The sequence below is a fragment of the Squalius cephalus genome (assembly GCF_949319135.1).
Source record: "Squalius cephalus genome assembly, chromosome: 2".
In the NCBI taxonomy this organism is placed as follows: Eukaryota; Metazoa; Chordata; class Actinopteri; order Cypriniformes; family Leuciscidae; genus Squalius; species Squalius cephalus.
In genome coordinates, this window is record NC_137123.1 from 22,928,641 (window position 1) to 22,945,413 (window position 16,773).

A 16,773-nucleotide genomic window follows, 5' to 3' on the forward strand; every position below is an offset into this window, starting at 1 on the left:
AACTATGCACGCTAACCATTACCATAGTAAACATGGTAAATATGTAAGCTTGAAGAATTCAGACAAATCATAATCCTGTTTTTATTTTATCTTTCAGTAGCCTATGTCTCGGACTATCCTCTTTTTCTCTGACTGAAAATATAACTGTATCCTTCTGGGAGAGAGTGCTAAAGCTCCTCAGGTCATATTTTTGGTGGCATATTTGTAGAAATGAACATTCTTTCTAAATGTGATGTAAATACGTCCTGTTACTAGGCTACCAAATAAACAGAAACAGACGCGAATACGTTTTGTGTCCTCTTTCTTTTGTAAACGTTCACAAACGTCATAAACGGTAAACCACTTTATTTCTGTGACTAATGTGCAATTTTGACACAAATTAATTCATTATGATAAATGTATCGATTTTTATATTAAACCTGTGGTAAAACATCTATTCTTGGGTTTTAAATATTCAATTAAACAACAAAAATGCCAGCAAACAGTCGCTCTTGTTTTGCGATCGATCAGGCTGTTTCCAGTGATTTCTTTCTGATCAGTTTTCTGATAAAACTTGACAATTTCCTTTTTTTCTTCTTCTTTTTTTTTTTTTTTTTTTACAATAATGATGGCCTGTATTTAATTATATGCTATAATGAGTGTGATATGAGTATGAGAATGAAAAACTGATGCAAATACAAAACAAGACAATAATTAACAAAGAACAATAGCCTACACAATACAATAAAATGCCACGTTTATGGCTCGCACTGGCCCGACAGTGGAAACGCGTCTCATGCCTACAACTAAACGCGACAATTAAGTGATGCACCATCTTGACAGGATTGAAAACGTGGAAATAATGAGCTTCCAGATCCGGCAGACAAGCTGTGTGCGCATGTCACAAAATGACTTCGATTGAAAGCGTCAGCACATGTAAACACCAGATCGGTTTAGATAACATCCCATGTAAACAGTCAACCGGAATCCGTCAATCAGAACGATCTCAATCAGAATAGCAAAAAAGTGTGCATGTAAACGGGGCTAGTGTTGCCTTATTGCTAATATTTCCTCAACATTCAACAAAAAATTGTGCATTATACCAAGCGGCATAGCTGTTTTACAGAAGAGAAATACAACTTCTGTTAAATAGTCAAGTAGACACAGTTATTGCACATATGTAGGCCTGTATTTCTCACCTGTATTTCTAGGTCGGCTATCTTTTGCCGGAGTTCAGCCATAGCGGCCATGCTGTCAGCTTCTCTTAGACGCACTGCCATCACCTCTTCTTTGCTCTAAAGGTAAGACAGCTAAATTATTTCTACATTATGCACATAAAATTCTACATTCTAATTAACGCATTCATCTATAAATGTAATTTTGGTTGTAGTCTAGCTATGTCTATTTGCTAGGGATGCACTGATATTAAAATTCTGGCTAATACTGATAAGGGATCTAAAAAATGTCACATGCTAGGCAATAACCGATGTGGCACTGATTTACTGTGCATCCCATTTACTGTTTATCTCATTGAATCTGTCAATCCTGAGTTGTATGACTGTGAATGCGTTGTACCTTGCAGTCAAACTCGGCCTGCTTTCTCTTCATTTCGTTGAGCTGGCTTTGTAGTGTTTTGTTGTGAGAAAGAGCATTCTGCAGTCTCTCCTGTAGACCGGCGCTCTCTTGCTCATGTCTGCCAACTAGTTTACAGTTGATCTGGTTCTATGGAGAGAAGAGTTTTTTTTTTCTATGGGTATATTGGATGTTTTCATATTTGTTTATTTTGTGTAATGGTCATTATGTGTGTGTATGTGTTAATTGGTGCTGGCCACCAATGTATAAATTCACTAACTGTGTATGTAAGTGGTAGTTGTGTATAAAGATAGAGCAGGTCCTGTAGTCCATAGACCTATGTGGGTATCTTTAAGAGGCAAATGCAGTAACCCAACTAACCCAAATGCAGTAATCCAACAGTATATATATATATATATATATATATATATATATATATATATATATATATATATATATATATATATATAATTCAAAATATTAACAAAAAATATAAAAATACATTACTTTTATACTAAAATAACACTGATACAGACAGACATTGCAGTTCTAACCTGGCTCTCCAGCTGCAGGTTTTTAAGTTTGACCTCTTTGAGTTCAGCCTGACCCTGAGCCTCTCGCAGTCTCAAACTCATCAGTTTATCCTGCAGCTCATTCAACGCATTCTTCTTAGGAGACTCTTTCCAATGGCCTCCTCCTCCTCCTCCTCCACGAGACGTATGATTCTGTCATAAAAAAAATGAAACAAAACAAAAAGGTTTGCAAAGAATTCGATTTGAAGAACTGTAGAAGAACCAATAAAGTAATGGAATGGGGGAGAATGGGAAAGAATTGTATTAGTCCATTCCTGATGAACAGAAATTCATACTTTTTTATGAATGTCAAAACAATCAACAAATGAAAATGACAATGCAGTGCAAAACAAAAACAAATCTGAATTCTGTCGAGTTCAGAGGATTTGGACAGAGTTTAATTGTGTAAAGATCAGTAAAGTTGTGTAGAGTTCAGTAGGGTTGTGTAGATTCTGCACCTGCCAGCAGTGGTTGAGATCAGTAACGACCTCTTGCATCTCTCTGAAGGAACGTAGGGTCTCCTGCTCCCTCAGTTTCACCAGCTTCAGCTCCTCCTGCAGCTGAGCTACATTAATCTCATCAGGCAGAGAGCTGTTCCTCTACAATATGCAGACAATATACCATTAAGTATTATACATCAGCACCATTTAGAACTAAAAAGCAGTATATTTTGTCATGCAATTCAAAATAATTTCACTTATCATTTGTGTGCGCACAAGCCATATCAGCTCTATCATCGCCACTGATGATCTAATCATCACCACTGGTGCAGAAGCATCTTTCCAATTCATACTTGAAAATTCTGAATTCTGAAAAAAGTCAGACACACATGCACACACACACCTTCTCCAGATCGAGCACTTTGTCCTGCATTTCTTTCAGAGCACCGAGTAGTTCTGCTTCCTGTAGACGAGACTGTTCCAACTGAGTTTGCAGCCCACTCACAAACTCCTCTGTATACTACAGACAGAAAGACAAAATGGATTGAAACACTGGTGGGTGCAGAGAAGGTTATAATGGCTGCCATTACATCAGAGTATATTCTGAACACAACAAAATTAAGCTTAACTGTACAAAAAGACCATTTCTTTAAACAAAAGCACAACAGTAGGGTTCAGGAAGTAAAAATCCCAATCATTTTATGCACAAAAAAAAACGATAAACCTTTTAAGACAGCTCTGACATCCTAAAAAAAAGAAGAGATCATCCTTGGGAGTGTTCCCGAAAACACATATTCCTTGGATCCATCAATCAGAAGAAAATGTTAACAGAAACGGGAACCACGCAAAAAGAGCTGAGCAGTGCCCTCCTGCTCCCATGTAGCATTGCAAATGATGCTATTTATTTGTATATATTTTAATATTTTGCAATAAAATTTAATATAAAGCAGTTTATAGGGCTAGGCGATATAATGATAGATATATCGTGGCAATATCGTGTAAAGCTTTTGCTAAATCGTGCATATGTAAATATATTTGCGCAAGCCTGCTTAAATTTATAGACACATTAGAGCGACTAAGAAACGTGCATGAATAAAAATGCATGATGTTAAATGAAGCACAATAAAAAATTAACTCAATGTGGTACTCGTGTCTTAAGCGCACCCACAGAAAGCTGCTTCTCACATGGCATGTGTTCAGTTCTCTTTGACGATGAATTTTTGAACGGCCAAAAATACACACACAATTATGTCAAAATGCCTGTGTGCCAATACATTTGATCCGTGCATTGGGGCTTAAAGCGACAGCAGCCTATTATAACTGTGCTGCCGTCTTTTTGTGCGTCGTTTTTTTTTTATTAAACCAGAAAAGACAGAAAATCACTCACTGCTCTTGACTGAATAACTTTTGTAGCTTTAATAAGAATCAGTGTATATTTCCTGCAGTGAAGACTATGTTGCGTTTTATATTCTTTTAAAATGTATCATTTATTTTTTTGCAAGCTACTTTTAAATAGTACTTTAAAAATGTAAAGGATTGCTTATTATATTGTGTGTCCTATTGTTTGTCATTTGTTGTGTAGTATAAAGTCTTGTAATCTTTTTGTAATGTTCACAGATTTCAGTGCACAGATGTGTGATTTATGGATTACATTATTTATTGAAGAAAGTTTTTTAAATCCCTATGGAAAAAGTGAACTATATACTCGGTGGAAGAATTTATATTCTAATTGTTACAATAATAAAAAAAAAAAACACTGGTGTTATATTTGACTAATATCACTGTTGTTACCATTCTATTAAAGTGATAAGACAATCGAGGCTAAGTGTTAGTGCCTACATTTACGGTAACACATGGCCTCTAGACCATTATGTCATAAATTAACAATTTCAGCCTCTTTTGCATTTCCAAAGAAATGTAAGGTTATGTATGATAAACAAACAGTCATTCTGTAAATGTCTACTCAGAGCAACAGATATGCTTCTGGAAATTTTAGATAATTTGTAGCATTATCGATCACTGTAGTGGCAGTGTTGATGTGAGTGTGCTTCTGCCTTGTCCTGTCTGCATATACTGTGGCCTACCAGAGGGGGCTGTGGCCTGCCCTGGAGACTTGTGTGAACACTAGTTCCCACGGACTTTTACTTCTGTTTTTCTTACCTCCCTCTAGGCTTCCAGTCACTTCATCATACCCGTATTACTCAGATGTGTCAATCGCATAAACTCTCGCTCATTCTACCTCGGTTAACTTGTAAAGCACTAGTACACTGTAAAAAATCCAACTTACGTTTTGTATGACAAACTCAGTTTTTAAAGTTTATTCAACTATTTAACATGAAAAAAGTTGAGAAAAGTTGAGATAACTCAAACACGTAAGTTGAGAAAACTCAAAAATGTCCTGCAGCTGGTTGCCTTAAACTTTTAAGTTTTCTCAACTTTTTTTTTTTTTACAGTGTAGAAGGACTGGACTTTTAGCTAAAAACCAAACGCTTTCCTTTCCAGACAGCAAAGCACAGCGGAAATGAACCTTTCACAAGAGAAAACTAGTGCTGCCAGTGATCCAGACTCCACTAATGACATTTCACTGAATGCTGATACTTGGAATTTAAAATTAAATGATATAAGTGAATATGTATATATGTGTGTGTGTGCTAAAAATGGATGTGAAACATAGACCACAAATAACATTTCATGTCAACCACAGCGAGCCCCAGGTAATGAAACCAGATTCATCAGATTTAGGTTGAATAAGCAACATAAAGACTCACCCTAAAACATACTAAATACTGTTAGATCTAAACTGTAGTGTTTTCTTTATTATAGCTATCAAGAAATTGATATCTCTGTAAAACAATTCAATAACTGGTCTAAAATAAGACATGTGTGAGAATTTTGAGGGTGAGTGCATGCAGATTTTTGCCAAATTAAAGAAAAAATGGTTTTGTTGAGGCAGCAACTTTACTTTTTTGTTATCAACTGTAACATTACATGGTTTATTACACTGAAATGTGAGAATTTTTAGAAGAAGATTTAAGAGACGTGTAAACTCATGTTGGTTTAAACAGTGAAAAATGTACCATCAAAAGGTAATCCAAGATGTCTATAAAGTTTTTTTTCCCCACCAGAACTCCTTGGTGGTGATAAATATGAATATTCCTTGTTTTTATGGGTTCTAGAGAGCCAGAGACTGCCTTATTTCATAAATGATGCTGCAAGAAACACGATTGTCAAAAAAAACCAACAGTTAACAACAAGATTAGCTGTTAGATACACACGATACACTAGTTCTGTTGAGATCAGCAATGCTATGGGATGGTGGTCAATTTTGAGTGTAACACAGGAAAATACATATGACCAGAGAGTGTTGCTCTGAGTGCGAAACATGTCAGGCTCACACTCAACATGACACACACCACACCCCGACATCTTCTCACACATGCCTTTCACTCACACTTAAATGAAAAAAACAAAGGTTCCGAAAACCCCCGTTAGATAGCGATGCTTTAGCATCCATTCTTCTAAATTGTGAGGATGACGACAGTTTTTAAAATGTAATGATGGGTTCAAACAGTCAACTTAGTAATAATAAGTCATTTTCATAAATCTTACCAGGATATAATCTCTGAACTACCAGTGACCCAGTTCAGGGTAATTCTGCTGTGCGAAAGTAGATCTTTTGACTAAGAATAGCCTGCAGCCATGTGTACAGCGAACATAATGATGGTTTCAAAATATTAAAAGCCTGTTCATATGGCATGTGACTTTGTTCAGATTTCCGGTAAACAGCATGATCTCACACTGCCACTGTATAAAAGAGAGAATCTTTCTAATTAAATAGTAGGTACCTTCAAAAGGCTGAAGCTAAACTTAGTAATAAACCTTTTTGTTGTTTTCGGGCAATGGATGTGATTGTTAAGTCTGTTTCACACTGCACGTGTAAGCAGTGAGAAAGAATAACTGGATTGACAAGCCTGCAGTGCTTTCGCACAGACAGCATTTCAGAGCTGTGTTGCTATACATTGGGTAACTCCATTGATTTTTTTCAAAATCAATTAATGGACATCAATTCTAAAATGGTTAATGTAAACTTACGTAAACTGCCTAAATCATGTATATTCAATTAGAACTGCTGAATAGAAAGTGCTCTTGGTGTGTCTGTCATGTTTTGTGCAAGTTCCACAAGCCGTGGCAGACATCTTTTTTTTTAATGATGGGAGAGCAGTTCACTCCAGTCATTTTATGTAGCTTCATAAAAGCCTATTTTTAAAAAGACTATCAATAAAAAGGTTTTTGTAGCATTTTATCTATAGTTCTTGCTGAGGTCAGCTGAGTGCAGCAAAAATAGGCTCAGAACTGTAACTGAACTTGTAGTTGCTGTTACCTTGTGTTGCTGAAGTTCGCGTATGGTGTCCTGAGCTTTTTCCAGACTCTCACTGGCTGTATAACACTGCTGCCGAACTACAGCAAGTTCACGCTTAATAACGTAGTTCTCCTCTGCCTCCTGGGCTCGTGTCACCTGACCCTGAGAGAAGAGAAATGGAGTAAGTCTCTTCTTGGGAGATGTGTCTCTTTACTTAAGGGTTAAGGGGAGATAAGTATGGCATTCCAGTCAAGGAAATGAGAGGGGCTACATGCAATGATACCTCTGTGTCATAAAACCAAAGAAGAAATCTGATCAATTCAAGAATCAAAAGAATCCCACTGAATTTTGAAATGTACTGAATTACATGATAAAATATGAAAAATGCCACCAGACCTAATACGGAGCCCTGATGCACACCTACGCTTCCACATCCCACATGCAAGGCTACACTGCCGATATAGTGTGTCAGGGTTAACCTTCACTTGGAGCACCTCTGGGACATTATTCCAGTCATACAGACAAATGTGCTGTCAAGGCAGTGATGGGAAACACAGAAAAACAAATAACCATTTTTCATGCAACAGGCCCATTCTCAGAATAGTGTGGATGTGACAGTGCAGAGGCAGGAAAAAGAGTGCATTATAGTAGGAACTGTGGAAGGTTGAAGAGAAGAAGCATGTGATTGAGCAATGGGAGGAGGAAAGGAAGGAGCGATTAGTGTGCAGCTGGCTTGACAGTACTGTACCTGAATCAACCTGTCTGCTAATGCAGCACTCTCCTACAACACCACAAGAGATGAGGAAGAAAAAAGAAAGAAAGGATACAGAGGGAGGAAAGAAAAGGTTGGAAATAGAGAGAGAAAGAACAGGAAAAAGGAAGGAAGCAGAGGATAAGAAAAAAGACGTTAGACATAGACAGACACACATGAAGATAAGAAAAGGGAACATTTAAAAAAGTTACGTAGGAAAAAACAAGTAGAGAAAGTTTGTAAAAGTAAAACGAAATGAGTTTGTTTGTGGTGAAAATTGTGGGGAAGAAATTTCAACAGAGGAAAGCAGAGAAAAAAATAAGAGATACGACTTTAAAAATGTACCATCAAAAAGGAGACAATACAGCTGAGCCTCTGTAAAGACATGCTCTAAAAGTTTACATGATTCACATAATAAAGATATCTACACTGTTTACTCAAACACACACTAATCAGGGCTATTTTAGGTTCATGCATATCAGTTAGAAGACAGAAACCATCTCACTTTCTCCAGTGTCTCTATTCTCTGCTTCAGTAGTCTATTCTCTGTACGTAGTCTCTGTTAAAATGAAAGATGTATTTTATTCAAAAAGCAAATGATTAAACATAAAATAAAGCACTGTAGTTAACACATGCTATTTATTAAATATGTGTAACAGCATTATCACATTTATTCAGTTTGACGTTTGTTTCATCATGTTCACTAGGAGCAAGCATTCATGTTCACATTCAAAGCTCCCAGTGGAGCACTTATGTATGAGTAAATAATGGAGAACTCTTTATGGATATTTTATTTATAATTCAAACCCAGATGGGGAATTAAGTCATACATTCATTGTACAATAAAATGTAATTCTTAATTAAGTTAGTAAAATATCATTGGGTAAAACATGCGCATGCAAATGCAATCTGCACGTTATTCAAAAAGTTGCACCAAATTCAGGTTTACAAACCTTAATTTCAATCTGTTCCTCCATCTCTTTGTTCTTAATGGTGGTGTATTCTTTTTCTAATCTGTGAATGAAAATCAACAATTGAATCTAGAGAAGAACCAAATCTTTGTTTTTATCATCATAATAATATTTCAATATCATGTACTATATAATCATATTTAATGTGGAAGCTCAATTTACTTTTTACTCTCAAATCACTCACTTTTTCATTCTTTTGGGATTGTATTTGACCTGATAGGCCCGTAGTACAAGTTTATCCGGGCAGCTATCAAACTGATGCGGAATCACCTTCTGAAAGTGCTGTGGTGAGAATATTAAACGAACATCAGTTAAAGTAGTGTCCATATATAACATATTGATGTACATAACAGAGATGATTTCCTCCTAACCTGTGACATTCCTTCCATGTCTAGCTGTATGAGGTCTGTCTGGTTGTACTGCAATATCGCTATTCCAACTCGGAATATGATCTCCAAACCCTGAAAAAAAACCATCCCACAGTATTCATACAATCACAGACTAAATAACAAATATCCACATTCTGATATTTTCATGTCTCTAATAGGTTTTTACAACCCCACAGATGCATTCAATCCTTTAAAAAGCCTGAAAACATGCAAACACATCATGCACATGATTTTGCTGGTCTATCATTGACTTTACTCTTGCCATATTATTGAGTTTAACACTCGTACAAAACTTTGCATTTTAGATAGTATACTAAAGCATTTTCTTTGCACATTTAGTGTGATTAGGACACAATGCAATCATTTTTCCTTTTAAGAAGGTCCCTAGAAGTACGTTTTTCAGATTTTGCTAACTTCCAGGAACACTGTGTTCATAAAGCACACAGCCAAGTCAGTAACATGCATGGACACACACAAAGTGTCTAGTGTCCATACCTCATACATAAAGATGTCAAAGATACGTGTAGCTATTGGCAGGGGCAGGAAGGTGAGGAAGAGAGTGAGGAACCAAGACGAGGCGTACATAGATGTATGGAAACTCTGAGAACGGAAATGAACGTTCAGCTCTGGCAACTGCTCCTGATCACAGAGATGAAAACATGGAAGAGATACAAGAAAAAAGTCTGGTGAATGATATTAGATAAACGTACTTCTGAGAAGAAATTGAATTGATTCTTAGTCTTGACACTGTTTATGTACTATAAATCTGTTGCCTCCTTGTGGACAAACATGGCATTACTCCAGACATCTTGGCATGCAATATGCTATATAATAAGAGAGATTTGAAATCACCTCATTGGAAAAATGTTAACTATAAATAAGATTTAAACCATGTTCCCCTTTTAAGCCAATCATATATTGGTGACAATCAAGACATTCAGACATTTAAGTAAAGCTGAAAAAATGTATCACATTTTCCACAAAAACATTAATGAACTGTTTTGAACATTGATGGGTCGTGTCAGCATATTAGAATATATCATATCGTATCATACTGAAGACTGGAGCAACTGAAAATTCAGATTTCCCATCACATGAATAAATTACATTTTAAAATATATTCAAATATAAAACACTTATTTCAAATTCCAATAATATTTCACAATATTACTGTTTTTGCTGTATTTTTAATCAAATAAATGCAGCTCAGGTGAGCATAAGTGACTTCTTTGAAAAACATTTTTGACCCCAAACTTTTGAACTGTAGTGTACAGTGTCCTGTGACCCCTCTAATACAACAGTTCATTTTTGTCTGATACGTCTTTTTCCTATAATGCTCCCACAATATTATATGTATATATTAACCTGAAATCTGGAAAGTATTCTTCCTTACCTGTAGCAAGTGTTCAAACTGGTAGATGCACAGACCCAGCTCAGCCATGCTGGGTTTAAACAACTCTCTAAGCCTGTACTCCTGCATTAGTCTGACAAACACACAGAAAGCCTCCTCCTCCGGCATCTACAAACACACAATGAATTTGATTAATGCAAAGTTTGGATCACAGAAATTTCTTTACATTATTTTACTTCATTATTATAAGCAAAACACAGAAGCAAACCTGCATAAGAAGCAATCCTACGATGAAGGCACTGCCCTGACAATAACCAACCTCACGATCCACCAGAGAATATGCCTGTGAGAAAGAAACACACCAAAGGTAAAGCGATAGTTCAAAAAAGAAAAAGAAAAAAAACTATGAAAAACCCTTATGATTTTCTTTATTCCATATATCTCAAAATCTTCATGAAAATCGTATCTTAACAAAAGTGAATGTGAAGCCATACAAAATCTGTTTGTGGCGCTCTGTAATTTTTGAAGCTTAACATTCCCTGGTCACCACGGATTTATACTGAATAGAACAGCGTCAACATTCTGCTAAATTTCTTATTTTTTTAACTACAGAAGAAAGAAAGTCGTGCAGGTTTGGAATGACAGTAAATTATGACACTTCATTTTTGAGTGAACTACCCCTTTAATTTTTTTGTTGTTGTTGTAGTAATTAGTGTGAAAATTACTTTTTGTTCATTTTTAAATTTGTTTAATAAACCACCTCTTGCTCTTTTTCATTGCTCTACAACGTCTCCACTTCCATCTGATCTGCTCTCTCCTTCTTTCATCACCCTTTCCGTCTTTCTCACCTTCATAACATTAAACAGAACTTCCTGTCCCAAGCTGTCCTGGCCTTTGAAGAAGTCGTGTTCGGGATATGTGCGGGCAATATCTCTGCGTATGAGTTTTTCACAGGGCGAGGACATCTTCAGGAGTTCAGAGTACTGATTCTTCACTGGCATGTCAGTGGCATTACATAACAACTGCCAAACGATTGCTCGGAAATGATGAGGAATGCCTTTCCTTATAAGCTCCTGCAGAGAGAAGGAGGTTGAGGCAGAAAAAGAGATCAATGTACAAGTTTCAGATTCTTTAGTCTTTGAAACTAGCATCTATGACGTGGGTCATTCACATTCTTAATGAAAGAAGGACCAATCAATCACCTTCAGAAGTTTGTCCTTCTTTCGTCTCCACTCATCCCACTCGTTGACGATGCGTCCCCACAGGATCCAAGTGTCTTCTTCCAGATGGGACAGGTTAGAGGACGCAGATGAGCTTGACACCAGAGAGGAGCCACTATTCCTCCGAGATCCACTCATTGAGCGCATGGATTTGGAATCTGCTTCTAGCAACCTGAATTCAGTACAATACACTGATATTAAGGTATACAAATGGTAGTGCAGCCAAGGGGTTAAAACGATCTGGGGTGCTAGTCCACATTTTCTGAAGAGACTCGATCGCTTTATATGATGAACAGATTGAATTTAGGCTTTTATTCACATATAAACATTGATCAGAAAACAAACAGAAGCTCAATCAAACCTGCTTGATGTGCGAGAACAAACCTCAATGGTTCTTGAGGAAGCTCAAACGTGCTGCGTAACACACCAGAATGAACCTTACTGGTTCTTGCAGAAGCTCAAATGTGCTGCGTAACAAGAACAAACCTCACTGGTTCTTGCTGAAGTTCAAACGTACTGTGTAATATGAGAATGAAGCTCATTGGTTCTTGCAGAAACTCAAACGTGCTGCATAACATGAGGATGAACCTCATTGGTTGCGCTTCCGTTTACCATAACTGATGTGTGCCTTGATGAATGTTTATATGTGAATAAAAGCCTAAATTCAATCTGTTCATCATAAAGAGATTGAGTCTCTTTAGAAAATTTTGGACTAAACGATGATTCATATGGATTAGTTTTATGATATCTTTATGAACTTTTTGAGGCGTCAAAGTGGTAGTTGCATAGCTGTCTATGGAGGGACAGAAAGCTCTCAGATTTCATCAAAAAGCTAATTATTAATGACCCTTTAAAGTCCCTACTAATTTCTGCAACGGTTGCTGCCTTCTAAAAAGTTCATTAAAGATCATTAAAGTTCCACATTCAGCAAGGTAACTGTTGCTATTGTCATTGCCAGGCAACCACCAGAACTGATTAATAGCGAAAGGTTGTTACATATCAGCTGTTACAGGAAGAGAAGCCAGACAGCTACGAGTTTCACACTACGCTACTCGCAGGTCAAATGATAAACCACACACATAGCTTTCTGTCTCAAGCACGCACAGCATTCCATTTTTAGAGGCTCTGGTACCTTCAGAGTGATGTCTTTCAAGTATGTACACACGCACGCACATAGTGTGTTGCTGTTTGACTCACTTGACATTGCAGACACTTGCTCTGTGCAATTACTTCTGTGACTCATGTCATTTCTATACAGGTTTGGAACAAAACTTTCTTTCTTCCATTAAACTCAAAATCTAATTTAAAGAAAATCCTGGGCACTCCTTTCAAAATATTCAGTGAATGAGAAATTACAAAAAAGTACCATAGATGCATCACAAAAGTCAATAAGACTTTTCCTCAAAGCTATCACATGGCTTCCGGAGACTAATTTAGCATGTTGTATGGACTATTTTTAAGGTGCATTTTTGTCATTTTGGCACATAGCCTGGTTCTCATTCAAAGCGCAGCCAGGATATTGACCTAAAAAATCAGCTTTTGCATTTCAAGAAAGGAAGAAAATCATGTAAGTTTGAGGGGGAGTAAATAATGATATGTCACTTTAAAAACTGTTTGCGTGTATGGTGCTCTTGTTCTACCTGTTCTGTTCCTCCAGTTTAGCCAGAAGCTCGAGCTCATCTGGACTGAGGTTCTCTGAGTCAGCAGGGGAGGCTGCCGGGGCGGAGAGCGCAGCATCATGGGAACTGGAGTCCGGACTGAGAACTGGACTGCCAACAAAACGAGGGTCAGTTTCCAGTCCGGGAGGCGAGTTGAGGTCCTCCAGTTGAACAGAACCTGCCATCCCTCCCTCTCTCTCTGGACTGCTGCTAGGGCTTGACATGACGGAGGAGTCCAGGACAAGAAAAGATAAGCAGTGTTGTGGGGACGTGGAAGGATGCTGCAGGGGTCTTACAGGATTGGCGCTGTGGACGTAGACAGGCCTCCTTGAAGACGTGTATATCAGGCCTGGGATAATCTGTGGAAATGAGATAAGTAAGATTATATATTGTAGTGCTGCGTAATTAATTGAAAAAATTATTGAGATTTTGATTATGGCTGCTGTGATTAACCAATTAATCACTCAGTGATTATGATGAGAGGTTCTCTAGAATTGTCTACAGGGCTTCAGACTGCGACTAAATGTTCGCATTTATGAACTTTTTTCCTGATGGTGGGACTATATTTTGTTAGATGTCGCACTGGTTCCACAACCAATAAGCACCGCCATTTCTGTTGCATATCAGCATTAAGCATTAAAGGACAAACGTGACAAAAAGTAGAACGAAACAGTGCTACTTGTTTGAACCGCACCACATAGACCCAAGGTTGGCCCAAAAGACATCGTAGTGCTCACGGACCGATCTCTTTCATGCGACCATCCACTGAGAAGCGTTCGAAATACAAACTAGTACAAAATTGATACAAACTAGGGATGTACTCGAGTACTCTGAAGTGACAGCAATGATCGATCATGAAAATGATTATCGCCGTGAGTTTCAAAAATATATTTATTTTTCTTTCTGCTTGGTTATTGCGGCCTTTTGGTCTGATTGGTTACTGTTAGGACAGCATGCCTTCCAGATTGGCAAAATAAAGTGAAACTATTGATTTGAAAGTGTGCAGTAATGCCTGGAATCACTTTGATCATGAAAATACAGTTAAGTGCAAGATGTGCAGCACCAATCTGCCATATACATAACATTATAATGAGAACACTATTATAGAAGAGCGGGAAGAGCGCATCAACAATGGGAGTAACACTTTCTGGCTATCACTATGGATGCACCGATATGAAAATATGCCCGTTACCGATAATTCTTGGGCCCTATTTTAACGATCTAAGCGCATGGTCTAAAGCGCATGACGCAACTGCACTTAGGGCGTGTCCGAATCCACTCTTGCTAGTTTAACGACGGGTAAAATGGTCTACAAGAGTTGTCCCTATTCTCTTAATGAGTAATGGGTGTGTTTTGGGCGTAACGTGCAATAAAACAATCAGAGTCTCATCTCCCATTCCCTTTAAAAGCCAGTTGCGGACGCGCCATGGCGAATTCGCAATTTATATTGCGGAATTTCCAAGCAGAAAAACTGAATGCTTCTCTAGCAAGGAAACAGATCTGCTTGTGCGCAAGGTTAAAGCGCGGGAGCAGAACATCTACGGGACAAAGTGTACGCACGCCGTGCACCCGCCTATAGGCGCATATTACTAACGCGCTCTTTAAATAACAAAACGCAATCTATTTGAGTTGCCTCAAAATAGCAACGTGCCAACAATGTGCCTGAACACACCTTGTTTTCAGACCAGCACGCCCATGGGCGCACAAATGGGCACAAATGCATTAGCTATTTAAACAACGTGGCGCAGGACGTAAAAATGATAACCCTCATTTAGGATGTTTTATAGAACTGGCTTCATTACTGTTCATTCACTCTTTAGCTTCACCACATGCAGCTTTTCCTTTTAGATCGTTGGTTCTCACAAATACACAATACTAATGTGAACTGCTAATGATTCATATGGAAAGTGCTCCTGATGAATTGAACGAACATCATATACCTGCATGCAAATTCTTCCAAGCAAACACACAACGTACCAGTTATGTAATTTATTGGTACTTTTTGGTAATTTCATGACTTACTAACTGACAACGTAACTACAACGTTGCATGATCGTAATTTGTTTTGCTCTTTATAAATAGTGAAGAAGTGATATACAGTGTGTGCCTCCACATTATGTCTGACTGGACAATAAAGTTAATTTTTCTGAGGTGAGACTTTTTATTTCGTATCAAGTTGTCAAAGTAATGTTAGAATAATGAGACTGACATATAGCCATCTGAATAAATGTCAACATCTCATCTGACAGCAGATACTGAATCAGGACAACACGCACTCTTTACTTACACTGCGTCCGACAGAATACTAAACAGCTTTCACGCATGTCTTTCAAAATAAAAGTCTTGTATTACAATGATGTATGTGGCCAACAAATGCAACCTCCCGAGAATGTGGCCTACTCTCAATGAAAAATTGACAAAAATGCCCATCCCTAATGCAAACCACAAACAACGATCCAGTCAGGAGTATTTAATGATTTTTGCTATTAAGCTATAGCAGTTTTTGAGCATTAGTATTCATATTAATTATGTTTACAGGCAACTGTTTTTCATAACAAATACCACAGAAACCATATGGTTATTTTTACCATAGTAGTGATTGCAAATTAGGTTGCAATTTTTAAGTTTTTCTGTATTTGTTAGTGAAAATAAATTCCCGCATACTGCTACTGTTAACTGTAGCTGATGTCAAATGTGCATTTCCCAGAGACAAAACATGCAATATTATTAATATTTTAAATACCCTTCCCCCATCTGTAGATCTTAGTGGATCTGGTGCCACGGCTCTCAAAAACTAGTCAAGTTATTATATGACACCTATTTCTGTGATTTCTGTCAGGTGGTAGGGACTGTAGTGTATGTGTACAGTGTAAATGTTTTGTACAGCATTACAACAATAAGCTATCTGTGCGTCCTATAACAAACCACACACAAACAGAGCAGCTAAGCCACAGCCAAAACTTTGTAAGAGAGAGAGAGAGAGAGAGAGAGAGAGAGAGAGAGAGAGAGAATGCATGTTGCATTACAGAATGTATGTGGTTTGTAAAAAAATAGGAATGGATGGATGATACAGACATGAAATACATTCCTGCGTTTATAAATACATTACCAAAGACAGATAAATGCAGTGTGTTCTCTCATGGGAACAATGACATTTTGAACATTGTTAGCCTGTTTTGGGCTAGGAACAGAAACAAGCCCTATTCCTGTAGCCTCACATAGTCAGACATCTGACTAAACAGTAACAGGTTTGCTCTACACTGCATCTTATTCTGGACAAGAACCGCCCACTAGAAAGGAAGACAGCTTATTTTGTTTGTATGTGCCGTTTAGAGGTGGAGTTATCTTAAAAAGATCATACCAGAATATTAGGGATGCACGATATATTGGCCACCATATCGGTAACGGCGATATATGATCATTTTTAATGTTATCGTAATCGGCCGATAAGAACATTTGGCCTATATATTACAGTCAATATAATGAATTCCTTCAACTGAGACACTTCAG

The 16,773-nt window shown here is 37.5% G+C and overlaps 1 protein-coding gene across 2 annotated transcripts in view; it reads right to left on the bottom strand.

Moving 5' to 3' along the window:
* evi5l (ecotropic viral integration site 5 like) overlaps positions 1-16,773 on the bottom strand; it is a 48,189-nt gene that overhangs the window by 15,831 nt on the left and 15,585 nt on the right. Inside the window, exons 2-18 of one of the 2 annotated variants that reach the window (XM_079864689.1) lie at positions 13,246-13,622; positions 11,588-11,777; positions 11,234-11,458; positions 10,654-10,728; positions 10,428-10,553; positions 9,530-9,673; positions 9,017-9,106; positions 8,830-8,927; positions 8,628-8,688; positions 8,180-8,233; positions 7,672-7,704; positions 6,945-7,085; positions 2,967-3,083; positions 2,582-2,722; positions 2,106-2,276; positions 1,555-1,701; positions 1,179-1,274 (exon numbers count right to left, since the gene is read on the bottom strand). In XM_079864689.1, coding sequence (XP_079720815.1) covers positions 1,179-1,274; positions 1,555-1,701; positions 2,106-2,276; positions 2,582-2,722; positions 2,967-3,083; positions 6,945-7,085; positions 7,672-7,704; positions 8,180-8,233; positions 8,628-8,688; positions 8,830-8,927; positions 9,017-9,106; positions 9,530-9,673; positions 10,428-10,553; positions 10,654-10,728; positions 11,234-11,458; positions 11,588-11,777; positions 13,246-13,487 — 2,151 coding nt within the window. In that variant the 5' untranslated portion in view covers positions 13,488-13,622. The remainder of the gene's footprint in view (positions 1-1,178; positions 1,275-1,554; positions 1,702-2,105; positions 2,277-2,581; positions 2,723-2,966; positions 3,084-6,944; positions 7,086-7,671; positions 7,705-8,179; positions 8,234-8,627; positions 8,689-8,829; positions 8,928-9,016; positions 9,107-9,529; positions 9,674-10,427; positions 10,554-10,653; positions 10,729-11,233; positions 11,459-11,587; positions 11,778-13,245; positions 13,623-16,773) is intronic. The other variant, XM_079864688.1, reaches the window with a different exon arrangement.